Source organism: Antechinus flavipes, chromosome 2 (assembly GCF_016432865.1).
Source record: "Antechinus flavipes isolate AdamAnt ecotype Samford, QLD, Australia chromosome 2, AdamAnt_v2, whole genome shotgun sequence".
Lineage (NCBI taxonomy): Eukaryota > Metazoa > Chordata > Mammalia > Dasyuromorphia > Dasyuridae > Antechinus > Antechinus flavipes.
The window spans coordinates 610,500,477-610,516,091 of NC_067399.1; the positions used below are offsets into that span (position 1 = coordinate 610,500,477).

The following is a 15,615-nucleotide window of genomic DNA, read 5'->3' on the forward strand; positions in this document are numbered from 1 at the left end:
GCAAGCAGAACAATCACCTTATTATCAAAATCATGACACAACTAACTATATCGGAGAAATTGCAGAATATCAAAATCCAAACATGATCCTGGAACTAAGAAAAAAAGTTGTCTTACCCCTAAAAATAACCGAGACAATTGGATCCGGTTTCCCAAATTTCCCTTTAGGGATATCACTCGCAGACTCCACAATAACCCGAAGCATGGTTGCTGGACTTGCAATAAGCTGCTAAATTAGGAAAATGAAGTTTGGGAAGGTAGTACTGCATCAGGACTTGCGACTCCTCGGAGAACTAACTGAGCAAAGAAGTCAGGGAATGATTTGCTTACAATGAAGGGGGGGAGGGGAGAAGTGGAATTAAAAAAAAAGTCAAATGGGTGGATCTCTGTAAGATTATTTACCACAGGCAATCTGTAAGCCGATACCCCCAAACCCCATTCTTACTCAGAAACTGGCTGTAGTAATACCTTGTGAAATCCGGAAAGACAGAAGTGAAACCTCTTAAACTCCAACTAAAAATATGACAATATAGAGAACTAAAATAGATTTAGGGTTAATGAATAAGGTGGAAAAAACTGGAAAATGATGCTACTGTTTGATTCTTTCCGCAGCAGTTCCTGAAGCAGAAAGTAGCTAGAGATACACCATAGCTTGGAGGTGCCCGAGTTTTGGAGAGAAAGGTCTTTAACTTTGATTAGCCATGGTGCCGTTAAATTAACTGTACCTTTCTCCCCTCTCACACACCCATAAGGTATCTACTTACAGTTTTCAAAATTAAGTAAGAAGCTCCCTCTTCTGCATGACTTTGGAATAGCCGAACGATACAAGATTTTAAGCTTAAATATCTGAGGTTTTAATTACCAAGTAGTCTTTGATTAGGCAAAATTGCTACTATAAGGAAATCTGGATGTCACTGTCATACTTCTCATGCCCCTGTCTCCCCTCTCCCTCTCTTTACTGAGAAACTGAAGTTATTAACGGAGTTTCCTTCTCCACATCACAGAAGTTCTCTCCATCAGCCCTGATTCTTCTCTCCTTTGCTTCTATTTCCAAGAAAGAGGCTCTTTTCCTTACCAGGGCCAATTCCTTGACCCCAACCCCTCTTAGATCCACAAAGACCTTATCCTTGGAAAATAATATAATGAATAGAGTGCTGCCCTTTTAGTCCAAAAGGCTTAATTTGATTTCTCACCTCATACTCATTGTATTGTTTTGTTGAATTTTAGTCATTTCAGTCATGCCCAACTCTTTGGACCCCCATTTGGGAGAGATACTGGAGTGGTTTGCCATTTCCTATTCCAGTTCATTTTACAGATGCGGAAACTGAGGCAAACAAGATTAAATGCCTTACCCAGGGTCACATAGCTAGTAAATGTCTAAGGCTGTATTTGAACTCAGACCTGCCATTCCATCCATTTCCACTCCTTGCTGCCCCTAGCTGTGTGGCCATGGGCAAAGTCAATCATCTTCTTAGAGCTTCATTTTCCTCATCTTTAAAGAGAGACTACATTTGTAGTGCTTGCTATATAATGTTGTAGAATTTTAATGACATAACTTTTGCAAAGTATTTTGTAAATCTTAAAGATCTAGATAATTGTCAGATGATCGACATTGGTAGTCATAATAGTCTTTTACTCTCACATGGTTTCTCCATTTCTCCTGATTTCTTCCCTGCTGTCTATTAATAAACTCAAATCCTCCACTCTTAGAAAATACTCATTTGTCCCTGCCATCAAAATGTATCACTTATTTATCATTTAGAAATTGATTTTTTTGTTGATGTTGAGGCAATTGGGGTTAAGTGACTTGCCAAGGATCACACAGCTAGGAAGTGTTAAATGTCTGAGACCAGATTTGAACTCAGTTCTTCCCGACTTCAGGGCTGGTGCTCTATCCACTGTGCCACTTTGCTGTCTCTAGAAATTAAAATTTCTAAAAAATAATGATAAATGAAATTATCACTATTCTCTATCCTCATTTCCTCACTTTCCACTCCTCCAATCCCAAGTAATCTGGCTCTAATCCTATACCTACACTGGAACTGTTTCTTTTCCAATGATTTATTACAATGGATTTTTTTTCTCCACCTTCCACTTATCTGACCTTGTGTGTGGCTTTTGATACTGTCCATCACAGCCTCCCGAAAACCTTTTCTCTTCCTTGGCTTCTAGAAACTTCTTCTGGTTCATCTCATGCCTATTGGAATACTCCTCAGTTTCCTTTGCTACATAATAATTCTTCTGCCACTTAAATATGTATGCTCAAGACTATACCCTGGACCTTCACCTTCTCTCTTCTTGCTGCACTCTCTCCCTCTCTTCCCCTTCCTGCTCCCTTTGTCTCTTTCTCGTTTTCTGAATCTGTATTTATGGCTATGTATATCTCCCTCTGCTCTCTTTTTCTTCCTCTCCTCTCCTCTTTTCTTTCCTTTCCTCTTCTCTGTCTCTATCTCTCTGTCTCTGTGTCTGTCTCTTGTGTCTCTGTGTCTGTCTCCATCTCTGTCTCTGCCTCTCCTTTCCCCGTATAGGTTCAATTATCATCTCTATACAAATGACTCCTAGGCTGACATTACCAATTGCCTACTGAATATCTCTATGCAAATGTACCATCAGTATCTCAAATTCAACATTCCCAAAAAAGAACTCAACATTTTCCCCCTAAAACCACACATCTTTCATACTTTCATATTTCTATCAATAGCACTGTCATCCATCCAGGTTTGCAACCCAAGGATCATCCCCAACACCTCACTTCCTATATGCTCCCATATCCAATCAGTTACCAAGTCCTGCTCATTGTATCACCAAATCTCTCATAACTATCCTTCTCTCCCCTTAAAAGATGTTCTATTCTAGCTCTTTTTTCTTTACATGTGGACTGAACTATTGAATTAAACCCCTAAATGGTCCCCTGGCTTCCAATTTCTACCCTTTTCAACCCATTTTCTAGCCAAATTATGTTTTACTTTTCAAGAGTCAGTTTTAGCTTCTAGCTCCTTCCTTCATCCAACGAGTTGTTGGTGTTCCTTCCTGTTTCCCCATATTTCTACTTTTCTTACTTATTCCTCTCCTCCATGCATTCTATGGTCCAGCCATACTAGTAGTCTCAATGTTCCTCATGAATGATGCTTCATTTCCCCTCTCCGAACCTTTACACTGGCTGTCCCCACCTTCACTCAGTGCTCTTCCTCATCTTTCTCTCTTACAATCCTGGGCTTCCTTCCAGACTTAGCTGAAGTGCTATCTTCTACAATAGGCCTTTCCCAGGTCATAACACCACAACTCCTTACCTTTCTAGGTCCTTCTCTTCTAGGATATTTTCCATCTATTCTGTATGTCTTTTGTATGTATTGATTTTTGTACATGTCGGCCTGGTACTTCATAAATGCTTGTTGATTAATTGAAGAGAGTGATTCTTGACAGATTCCATGATTAGGTAAAATGTGCCAGACAATTCCCAGGAAGAACCAAACTGCTGTGAAGATCATAATTGGATGGTCAAATCTGGTACTTTATGTCTGGGCTCCCCAAAGCTGGACTGGTGATTGTATTCCTGTGCACAGGTTGGCTGCTCTTAAAGTTGTATGTTAATCTGAGAATGAGCATCTTTTTTTGCAAACTGGAATTTCACTGATTTGACAAACAGCTGGTGCCGATAAAGGTCCTAGGGGATAGTTCAGAGAAATTTGATACATTGAGAAGAATCCAGGAGCAAAAAATATAATCAAGAACAAGAGTTTTAATTGCATTTCTAGTACCTGAGTAAATGAATGATGAAGGAAAAAGTCTTTATTAAGCAAGTACCTACTATGTGCCAAGCACAAGTGCAGGGGACACAAAGACAATGCAGTCTATGCTCTCAGGAAGCTTACGTTCTTAGGAGGGAGTTAACACATATAGGGCAGAGGAAGCCAGGAATTCAGTATTCTGGTATAGAACTCTGAGGATGAGAAATGGGGTCATGAAAGAAGAGTGTGAAATCTTCCTTCCAGGAACAATAGTAGAGTTGGTTTAATCATGGAACTAGAGTGGTGGTGAAAGATATTTGGCAAAGTCACAACGTGGTTGGTGAGGCTGTGATGAAGATAGCTGGGGAAAAGAGAGTAAAGTGAAATAGTGAGCCAGGTTAGGCAATTGCCTGTAAAGACAGCAGAGGTGCCAGGATGGAATTCCCAGTGGTGAAAGGGTTAAACTTCCAGAGTATGTATCTGTTCCAGGTGACAAAACTTTCTTAAGTGTAGACAATCAACAAACAATAAATTGAACTCTCATTTGTATTGATTTCCAAGGTGAAAAAGCTTAGAGTGAAAATTTAACAATCAGCTCTGAGTCAGTTGGAGCTGGCTCCAGCACAATTAGGATGTGCTTATTAGGAAGAGGAAATCTGAAATCTGAAAATTTCCCATTTTAGATAAATTTTCCTGTTTGAGAGGTTATGTAAAATAGCAGATGAAGACTTGGTCTTGGAGCTCAGAAAACCTACACTGAAGTGCTATGTCTGGTACATGGGACCCTCATGTGAGTCCCTCAATCAATCACAAAATCTCTCAGAATTCTACACAATTCCAAGACTAAGTTTCAGTAACAGTGACAGTTTATCTTGGTAGAAAGAACTGTCTCTGGCAGTTGCTCCTTACACCAGTGAAATCACAGGCCAGTCCTTATCTATAGTCTTGCTTATCATCAACATGAATTCAAGATAAAACAGCCAATATAGCAAAACTGAGGTCTGTTATCTGGGTGAGTTATAGGACAGAGTACCACACAGCACGTGCTGGGGTATCTGAGGAGGGGGCTGGGAACAGATTTTATAAAGGGCATTTTGGCAGAGAAAATGGATTAGCAGTTGGTGTGAGATTATTTAAAAAATCATAGGCTGGTAGTGCTAATAATCTGGTCAGCCCCAAGCAATTCAGTGACCTGGGAATAGAGAAGAGGTCAGCTTCAGTCAGTTCATAGTTAACTGCATTTGCCCTTAGGAAGTTCTAAACTCAGCTGTTTTCTTCTGCTGCAGCACAAGTACTATAAAACCCTCTAAATTTCAGTACTCTCAGACAAAAATTTGATTGTTTTGCCCTAGTTATGCCTCTGATAAAGACACGCATCTTTGTCTTTTTGTCCAGCAGGATACAAATTGTTGAAAAATTGAATTTTATGCAAGTCATAAGAGCTCTGAAAAGTGAACTTTCTGTACATAAAGCAGACTGTATTTCTGTTTGGTGACTCTCAACAAGCATTTATTAAGCAATTATTATGTGCCAGGCACTGTGTTGGGGATAGAAAGGAAGACATGTATTCTGTGATCTAGTAACACTGGCCTCTTTGTTGTTCCCTAGCCAAGATACCATCTCCCAACTTGGGTATTTTCAACAACTGGAAGTCTACCCCTCTTCGTCTCCTTCACCCAATTTCCTTCAAAATTTAGCTAAAATCCCATTTTGTACAGGACATCTTTTCCTGCCCCCCTGAATTCCCGTCTCTTCCCTCTGTTCCCCTTAATTCTAGTCCCTTTTCTTTATTATTTCCTATATGTAGTTCATATTCATAGTTGTCAGCATGTTGTCTCTGCCATTAGAGAATGGCACTTAGCACAGGGCTTGACACAGCGGCCCCTTACTGAACATGGCTGCGTCTTTTTTCATATTTTTATGCCTAACACTTAGCACAGTGCCTAGAATATAGTAGACTCTTAAATGTATATTTATTGACTGGCTATATGCCCAGACTTTTCTTCATGTCTGACTTTTTTTGGAGGTATCTTCCAGGACTGAGATCTCTAAGCCAAAGGATACAAGTAACTTTAAAGAAGAAGGTATAATTTCAAATTGTTTTCCAGGATGGACCGAACAATTCACAGCTCCAACAATAGATCATAGGGCTCCTCTACCAGCTGGAGTTAAATGCAGGGGGAGGAAAGAGTGTGGATTTAAAGAGATCTGGGCCAAATAATGAGCATAAACCAAAAAAATGAGCAGCAACCTGAGATTCTTGGCACACCAAATCTGAGAAGCTGAAATTCAAGTGAGGATAGGAAGTATGATGACCCGGCAAAGGAGATGAGGACAAGAAGATAAGTGTCTGAAGGACAAGAAAGGAGAGACTGTCTAGGAAGAGGAGGGGACTGATGCGGTCAAATGCTGCATCAAGATTGAGCAGAATGAAAACTAAGAAAAGGTTAATGAATTTAACTGCCAGAAATTTCACTACTCAGAAACCAGATTGCCAGGAGTTGAAAAGTTACTAGGAAGTCAAGAAATAGAGGCAACAAGCATAGCTGTTAATAAATGTAAAAAAAATATCTATACGATAAAAATAAATATATAGCATGGCTGTGGAAGAAATATAATAGCTTGAGAGCATGGCAGAATCAAGTGAAATAAATTTTTAAAAGAAGTAGCTAAGTCTACTCAAACATTTGCTAGCTAGATGACACTGGATTAGTTATTTACTTTTTTTCTGCCTAAATTCCTTTAACTGTTATATACAAATAATAAGACCACCTGCTTTATAGATTTGTTGTGAGAATCAAATCACACAATATTTACAAAGCTTTGAGCACAAAACAGGTAATGCTTGTGCCCTTCCCTCTCTCCCACAAATAGTTTTGATTTATTTTTATATGTTTAGCTTACATATAGCTATTTAACTTAATTTACCCGATAGAGAAGCTCCTTGAGGACAGGAGAAGTTGGATTTTAGTCTTTAAACCCTTTGTGACCCTAACATCTTGTTCACATGCTGCTTGGCATATAGAATGAGCTTAGTGAATCTTTGCTGATGGACTGATAGATTATCACCAATGGAGACTAGATGGACTTAGCAATTTGCTTAAACTCCCTGAATCTGTTTTCTTGACTGTTTCATGTGAGATATAAAATCAACAGACTCCCAATAGTCCTGGGACAAAAAACAAAGTGTTTCCTTAAGTATGACTTACTATGAATACACAATAAGGCATTCATAATAACTTAGTGTCTATTTCCCTAGAAATTATTTGAATTTTAAAGGTCAGTAGAAAATCTTTATTTAAAAAAAAATGAAGTAGGTAAGTCAGTAAACAGCTGGGAAGAAGCGACTAGATGGACAATGAAGATAAAAAACAAACAAGATTCCAGAGGAGATAGGAGAGGATGATTGATAAGATGCAAAGCAGGAAGAAAACCCATTTCTTCTTTAGAAGCTGGAACAAAGGAATCAAGAAAAGGAGAAGGAAAGTGATAGATAGGGGTTCTGAGGTACATTGTAGGAGAGAATAGCAAGCTTATGATGGATGGTTTCCATTTCCCCTGTAATTAGAAGATGATGTCTTCTGTTAAAAGAAGAAAGGGATTGCAGGGTTCTTGAGGAAATTGGAGAGGAGTGATGAAGTAGGTCTCCTGTTCAAAGGAAGAAGAGACACAGGATACTTAAGAAAATGAGAGAGGAGACGTTTAGAAAGTTGAGGCCTACCATAGTCAATCAGGGAATAATAAAAGGTTAGTTGATCCTTCCTTTCCATTCTTTCAAGTTGTGAGTTTTGGGGTCTAATGAATGAGAAAGGAAGAGGTCACAGGAATAGAGACCACATATCTGCAACAGAGGGGAGTCACAAGGAAAGACAGAGGACAACGGGGGTGGGATGTCAACAGAATTCTTTGTTGGGCTGATTACTGAGTCTTTTCACCCCATTCCATTCTGAGCTGGCAAAGGCCAGAATGAATCAGAGGTCCTGGACAGAGACAGTACAACTGAAACTGGGAAAGGCATTGATTTTCTAGAGTCAATAGATCAGGAGGAATATATCTGGGGCTAGGCTATAATCCCAAGTGCCAGACAATTACATCTTCATGTAATAATTGGTCTTGTTGGATTTATTAATAGAAAACTGAGTTACATACTATGTTCTATTATTGAAACGATTTTGTCCCTTCAGAGTAGAGAAATTGTTGGGGAATAGGCAAATTCCAGTTGTACATTGTCTTGGATTCAAGAATGATAGTATAACTTAGGAATTCTGATCAATTCAATGACCAATCAAAATTCCAAAATACTCAGGTGAAACATGCTATCCAATCTCCCAACAGAAAGGTGATAGACTTAGAGTGCAGATTGAAAAAAAAAATTTTTTTGGACATGGCCAATGGGAGAATTTGTTTTGATCAATTATGTATGTTTTATTATTTATCTTGCTTTCTCATTTTTTGAGGGGAATCCAGGGGAAGGGAAAGAATGGAAACTTAAAAATAAAATAAATTTAATTCTTAAGAGTGATACTACATACTTTCTAAGGCTTGTGAGCATGCAGCTAATTAGTAGATTGTTTTCTTTGTTTATTTTTTCTTGTTATTTTATTTGCCAGAAGCACAGTAAGCACTTAGTAAATCTTTGCTGTAGATTGATATCTTTGCAAAATGTTTTCCGCTCTCCATTTACTACTTGTTTAACTTTAAGGAAATTATTTCATATTTGTAGGCCTCAATTTCTCATATTTTGTAAAAAATGAATGGGTGGACTAGATGGTTTCTCCAGCTTTTAGGTTTATGATTCCATGATCCCACTGATTGAGAGTCTCAACATTGTTTTCTGAACAATTGTGGGCATGAAAAGCTTGGCATGGTAGATTGAGAACCTTGGAGACAGGAAACTCAAGAGTCCTGTCTTTGACAAACAGCCTCTGCATGTGGATAAATTACTTAAACTCTCTAAGACTATGCATTTTAGAGATGGCCACTACTTAGCAGATAGAGCTCTAGACATGGAAATAAGACCTGAATTCAATCTGTGCCTCAGACAGTTTTCAAATTCTCTGCTGCCTTCTACTGGAGATTCTCCAACTGATTTTTAGACATCTCAAATTGGCAGCCATGTGACTCTGGACAAGTCACTTAATCTGTGAGAGTTTACACAACTCAAAAATGGGCTAATAATACTGTTTCCTAATAATATTACCTACTAACAATCCTACTAGTATTTTTAGGATACCACCACTCCTTCTCTGTTTCTTTTGCTGGACCCTCCTTGGGATCATATTCTCTAACCATAAGTGTCCCTCAGAGTTCAGTCTTGGGCCCTCTTGTCTTCTCTCTCGGTATTATTTTACCTGGTGATTTTATCAGCTTCCAAGAATTTAATTAACATCTCTATGCTGAGAATTCTCAGATCTACCTCTCCAGTCCCAAATTCTCTGCTGTCTTCTACTCTAGATTCTTCAACTGACTTTTAGACATCTCAAACTGGTAAACATCTTTAATTCATTATGTCCAACAAATGTCTCTCTTTTCCCTCAGCCCTCCTACTATCTTTCTTCTTACTGTAGAGGGCTATACCACTGTCCCATCACTCAAGCTTGAAACTTGAGATCTCCCTGGACATCCCTCATATCCAATCTTGCCAGGACCTGTCATTTTCATCTTTTTAGCCCCTCTCCACCGAGTCCCCTTCTCTCTGACATTGCTATAGTTTGGTCACCTCATGCCTAGACTACTACTACCATAGTCAGCTGGTGGGTCTGCTTGCTTAGATTCCCTCTCCACTCGGGAATTCATTCTCCATTCAGCCACCTAAGAGATTTCCCTAAGTTTTAAGTCTACTGTGTCAATCCCTTATTCAATAAACTATAGTTTATTATGTTATTGTCTCTTTTTATGTCCAGCATCAAATACCAAAATGCTTTATTTGGCATTCAAAGTTCTTCATAACTTACTCTTCCTATCTTTCCAGGATTCTTACACCTTACTCCCCAATACATATTCTTCCCACTCATTAACACTGGCTTCCTGGCTGTTCCAGGAACAAGATCTCGAACCTCTCGTCTTTGGGCATATTCTCCACTGGGCTCTGCCCTTCTGACTTTCCTGGCTTCCTTTAAATCCCATCTAAAATAACAACTTCTGTAAGAAGCCTTCCCCAATCCCTCTTAATTTCACCCTATTGTTAATTATTTCCTTTTATCCTATGAAGTTTTTTTATGTGTGTTTTTATGCCATATTTTCTTGCTTTGTGTGTGTGTGTATAAATATATATGTGTATGTATGCATAGTATATTTTCTCCCCCATTAAACTGTAAGCTTCTCGAGGTCAGACCCTGTTTTTGGCGCTCTTAGCATAGTGCCTGACGTGTTGTAGGCACTTAATATTCATAGATTGGCAAAAGCTCTTTTATCTAAAACCTTTTATTAATGAACGGTGGCATTCCTTTGTCTCTACCACCTTTTAGTCACTTTCTTTAAGTCTTCCCATCCTAACCCCGCTTAGTTAGGTAAGATTTGTATCTAAGCAAGCGCGTTCTCTCAGAATAGGAACTATTTCTTTTAAGTAAGCAAGCGCATCCCCGGGGGGGGGGGGTACTATTTCTTTTCTCTCAATTTTGTAAATAGGCGCAGCACCCTCGGACCGGGCAGGGCAGCGCACTCTAGGTCCTCAATTAGTCAGATTAATTGAGTTGCAATTAATTACTTGTGGTCGGAACAAAGATTTGGGGAGTCCTGCGACGCCAATAAGCAAGTTACTCCCTTTTCATCCTTCCGTTCCGCATCCATTTAGGTGAAACGGGGAAAAGGACTACAACGGTTACAAGTTGGTTAAAAAGTACAGCCTCGGGCTGCACATCACGAGGGTCCCACGGTTCGGTCCGGTTCGGACAATAACAGGCTAAGCCCCGGGGGGCAGAAGCCGGAGCCGGCGAGGCCCAGGCTAGAACGGCACAGCCTTGGACTGGGGGAGGGAAGCTGCACCCCAGCTTCATTCCACCCGCCGAGTCTATCTCGGGGCCCCTTCCGGGAGCCAGTCGACAGAATGAGGGACTTCAACAGGTGTAAAAGGCGGAGATGGAAGCCCTCGAGCCGGAACAGGGCGGGGCCGGCCGGGAGGAAGGACTGACAGCCCCACCCCCGTTTCCATCCCCACCACCTATGTCCACGCGTTCAGGTCCCGCCCATTAGCGCTCACAACCAATACAGAAAGAGATCTCCTTTATCTCCGCCCCTTCTCTGCCGGAACCCCGCCCCGCAGGCAGTGACGTCACGCCCATCCCCCCTTCAGCCGCGGGATTCAAATTCCCGGAAGCTGTGGAGGGCTCGGCTGTGGAAGAGGGTGTACTACGTTGCCGTCTCAGGTGGGTGGTGGCGTTGGTCGTCGGGGTGAAGCGGGCTCCATCGGTCATCGGGGGACAAGAACTGAAGGAGGCCCTGACCAAGGAGCCCTCAGATCTCGAGCTGGTATTGTCAAAGCCGGCCGCGGGTTGCCGGAGCGTCTCAGCTGAGGGCCCCGCCCCGCCCCGCCCCGCGGCCGAGGTTGTTGGAGAGGCCCCACCCTGGTTCCTCGGGCCGCAGGCCCAGATTGGGGATTTCTCCCATCTTTCCCTCGCCTCCGGATTCTGAAATTTTTCGGAGTCGCAAAGTTAGGACCCCGGGAGGTAATCGGGCCGGGCCGGGGAGGCTTTCACCTGGGCAGAGCCTCTCCCCCGAGTCCGTTCTGCTCCCCATAACTGGTCACCTTTTCCAACGTCCACATTTTACTGCGGAGGAAACCGAGGACCGGGGGTGGGGTGGAGGCGGGGAGCGGGATTGGGACTAAGTCATATCATCAACCATTAGGGGCCTGTCCTGGAGACCGATACTAATAATAAGTAATATATAGCGCTTGTGCTTTACCATTATTATATTATTTGATCCTTACAACTACCTTGGGAGGCAGGTGCTGTAATGATCCCCATTTTGCAAGTCAATATTAACACAAAGTATAAATATTATTACATGTACAATTAATGTCTGTATACAGAATGAAACAATCTCTACTCCCAAGGATCTTGACTATTCTAAAGGGTGAAAAAACATATTTAAAAATGGTAATCTTGAGATTTTCAAGCCCATCTTCTTGCCACTATACTCTCCAACTCAGTTAACATTGCTTTTATCTTCTCAGTTCTCTTTCCGATAAATCCTCCTAAAAGATTTTCCTGCCTGGACTTTCCCTATATTTCATGCCACCATGAAAATGATCTTCACAGAATCTCACAGTTAGAAGAGACCAGTGTGGTCATTTAGTCCCCAGCTTCTTAAACTCTGATTTAGCGTGGTATGGGGTCTCCCAAGTGAATGTGAAATGTTTGATTTGTATATCTATTTTATATACCTATGGATTTCAGATCATCTCAAAATTTCTCTAGCAAAAAAGTGGTCTAGAGTAGAAAAAGTTTAAGAAGCCCTTGATTTTAGTCCAACCTACATGAAAAAGAATCCCTTCTAGGACACAGCTGAGAAGTGGTCATTTTGCCATTACATGGTGACCAGTACCTTTCAAAATAGCTTGCTCTGCTTGGAGCAAGCTTAAATAGGCCAATTTGTGAATTCAACCCATTGGGCTTCCTTTTGAACATAGCTGATCATGTCACTCCTTGGCTCAAAAAAACTAAGCTCTTAGTTAAAGGATTAGTTCATATAATCTGCGGTTTGGTACTGCCTTATCTCTCTAGATTCCTCTCCTGTTTCTCTATTGCACATATTCTGCACTGAAGTCTAAGGAAACTTTTCTCTGTCCCTGAATATACCATGGGCTATCCTAAGTTTCTAGCTTTGCTCACTGTTCCCTATACCTTAAATATTTTCTTTTCCACTTTTTGGCTGTTGAATTCTTCTGCTCCTTCTTTAGAATCCCACTAAAATGCTCAAAAGCAGCATGCTATAGTGGAAAGAGTGTTGGACTTGGAAGTTTTTTTTCTTTGTAATAGCATTTTACTTACAAGGAAAAATCTTGTGTTTACATTTTACTATTGATATTTATTAGTTGTATAATCATGGGCTAGTCACTTGACCTCTCTGAGCCTCAATTTTTTCCTCTATAAAATAGGAATAATTATACCTGTATTTATTTTACAGGGTGAGGTAAAAGGGCCTGTATGATGATGAAGCCTTCACTAATCCCCTGGTAATGATCTTCCTTCTAACACTTTATTCTATCTCTAATATATCTGCCTTGTAATACTATATGTTAATGTTGTTTTTTGTGTATCTTTTCTCCCTTCTAGACTATAAGCTCCATGAAGGCAGAAGCTGTCTTAATTCAATTTTTATGCCCTTCCCCCACTTCCACTAAAGTAGATGGTTAAATATTTGTATTCCCAGCATAGTACCTGGTCCATGGGAAGCACTTAATAAATGCTTGTTGAATTGTTGATTTCCCTGGAGGCATTTAGCAATAGGAAAAAGCTACTTTTTCTATAATGTCCTATCAGTCCACAAATATTTATTGAATATCTGTTATGTGCAAGGCACTCTGGGGAATGTAAGAAGCAGAATCAATGTAATAGCTCATACGTTTAGAATTATAAAACCTCAGAGGTGTAAGACACTACAAACAATCTAATCCATTGCCTTCATTCTACAGATAAAATGAGCCTTAGAGATGATTTACTTAAGGTCACACAACTAATTAGTGGCAGAATCAGCACAGATCCCCAGACTTCTAGTTCAGTAAAAGAAAAGGTCCCTGAAACAATTACTGAACAATCCACTGAACATAATAATTGTTCAATTGTGTCTTAATGATGTAGACTTTTTATTGGAGGTCAAAACAAGGGGGAATGCCGTGAGAACTAGGGAATTAGGGAAGACTTCAGGGACTTGGAACTTAAAATTGACCTTAAAAGATAGCTAGGTTTTAATAACAGAAGAGAAAATAGAACAGTATGAGGAAGAGAAGAAATAAATATTATATTTTTGAGGAGCAATAAGAAAATTACATGATTAGAGTGGAGAACTGGATTTTTTTTCTTTATAATAGCATTTTATTTACAAGATATATGCATGGGTAATTTTTCAGCATTTACAGTTGAAAAACCTTTTGTTCAAATTTTTCCCCTCCTTCCCCTCACCTCTCTCCCAGGCAGGCAGATAACAATACATGTTAAATATGTTAAAGTATATGTTAAATACAATATAAGTATACATGTCCATACAGTTATTTTGCTGCACAAAAAGAAATGGACTTTGAAATAGTGTACAATTAACCTATGAAGGAAATCAAAAATGCAGGTGGACAAAAATTGGATTGGAAATTCTATGTAGTGGTTCACACTCATTTCCCTGAGTTCTTTCACTGGGTGTAGCTGGTTCAATTCATTACTGTTCTATTGGAGCTGATTTGGAGAACTGGATTTGAATTGTTCTCTAAAATGAATATGGAAAGGTAGTGGATAGTGTGAAGCCCAGTCATGGAAGACCTACCTCGAAAGCCAGACAATTGGAGAGTCCATTTGTAGATATCTTCCTGATCCAATAGTTTTACAAACAACTGTCAAAAAGTAATATTCTTAAAGCACAGATCTGACAATCTGGCTTTCCTATTCAGTTTATTCTAGTGATCCTGTATTTCTTCCAGGATTGAATACAAATTCTTGTTTGGCATTTAAAGTCCTTTTATAACCTGGCTTGAATTTACTTTTCCAGTCTTATTCATTACTACTGTTATGTATTCTGATTATTAAAGTCCTTTACAACCTGAACCCCTTTCTACCTCTCCAGTCATTTTACCTTTTATTTCCCTTTATATAGTTCAGGATCCAGTAATACCAGCCTTTTTTTTCTCTTCCTCACATTTTTTACTCCATTTTTCCAACTCCTTGCTTTTTCACTGACTTTTTCCTATATTGGGAATGCTTTTCCTCCTCATTCCTGATTTTTAGCTCCTTGATTTCCATCAAGATTCAGCTTAAATCCCACCTTCTATAGTAGGTCTTTCTTGGTTAAGCCCCTTCCCCTCTCATGTCTGCCTCATTAGAATATGAGTTCCTTGAAGAGTAGGACCATGTTTTTACCTTTCTTTGTATTTCCAGTACTTAGCATAGTGCCTAGCACAAGTAGGTATTTAATAAATGTTTATTGAATAGAAAATACCACCTCTTTTAAAAAACTTAAACTGTGGATCATAACCCCAGATAAGATCTCAGAACTGAATATGGGAGTTCAGAAATTATGATTTATTATCAGTAAATGTTTGCTTTGTATATTTATCTTATATACTTATGTACCTAAGGTCCCATGAAAATTTCTTGGGTGAAAAGGAATTACAAGTGAAAAAAGTTTAATAAGCTTTGTCTTATATGAGGTTTTTCTGATCCTTCCTGATTCACTATCCCTAGCTGTTAATGGCACCCTCCAATACCTTATATTTATTCATGTACATGTTGTTTGCCTTAATATAAACTCTCTGAGTGTAGGAACTATTGAATATTTGTCATTTTATCCCCATTACCTTAGTAAATTTCTGTACCTCCTTTTCCATTTCATCTATTGTGCTTTTTAAGGAATTCTTTTCTAAACTGAATTTTTGTGCTTCTTTCACCATTAAACCAATTCTGTTTTTTAAGGTGTTATTTTCTTCGATTTTTTTTTTTTTTGTGCTTCTTTTATCAAGCTGTCAGTTATCTTAATGATATTATCTCTTGTAAGCTTTGCCATACCTATATGGGATAGGTAGTGTTAGATACAGAAACTGAGGACATTTAATAAAGGTTAATTGACTTACCCAAGGTTTATTATAAGTGTCAGAGACTTTTGACTCCAAATTCAGTTTTTTTCTTATGTCACATTGTCTCTCTTCATTAATTTTGGGTTTTTGTCTATTTGATTCTTTTCATTGT

The 15,615-nt window shown here is 39.4% G+C and overlaps 2 protein-coding genes across 7 annotated transcripts in view; one reads left to right on the forward strand and one right to left on the reverse strand.

The window, feature by feature from the left end:
- Positions 1 to 317, reverse strand: part of MYOF (myoferlin) — a 161,159-nt gene extending 160,842 nt beyond the window's left edge. For both annotated transcript variants that reach the window (XM_051981667.1, XM_051981666.1), the window contains exon 1: positions 117 to 317. In XM_051981667.1, coding sequence (XP_051837627.1) covers positions 117 to 204 — 88 coding nt within the window. In that variant the 5' untranslated portion in view covers positions 205 to 317. The remainder of the gene's footprint in view (positions 1 to 116) is intronic.
- A 10,665-nt stretch (positions 318 to 10,982) lies between these two features.
- Positions 10,983 to 15,615, forward strand: part of CEP55 (centrosomal protein 55) — a 35,447-nt gene continuing 30,814 nt past the window's right edge. Inside the window, exons 1-2 of one of the 5 annotated variants that reach the window (XM_051981668.1) lie at positions 10,987 to 11,091; positions 12,854 to 12,902. The gene's annotated coding sequence lies outside the window, so the exon portion shown is untranslated. The other 4 variants (XM_051981669.1, XM_051981671.1, XM_051981670.1 and 1 more) reach the window with 4 other exon arrangements.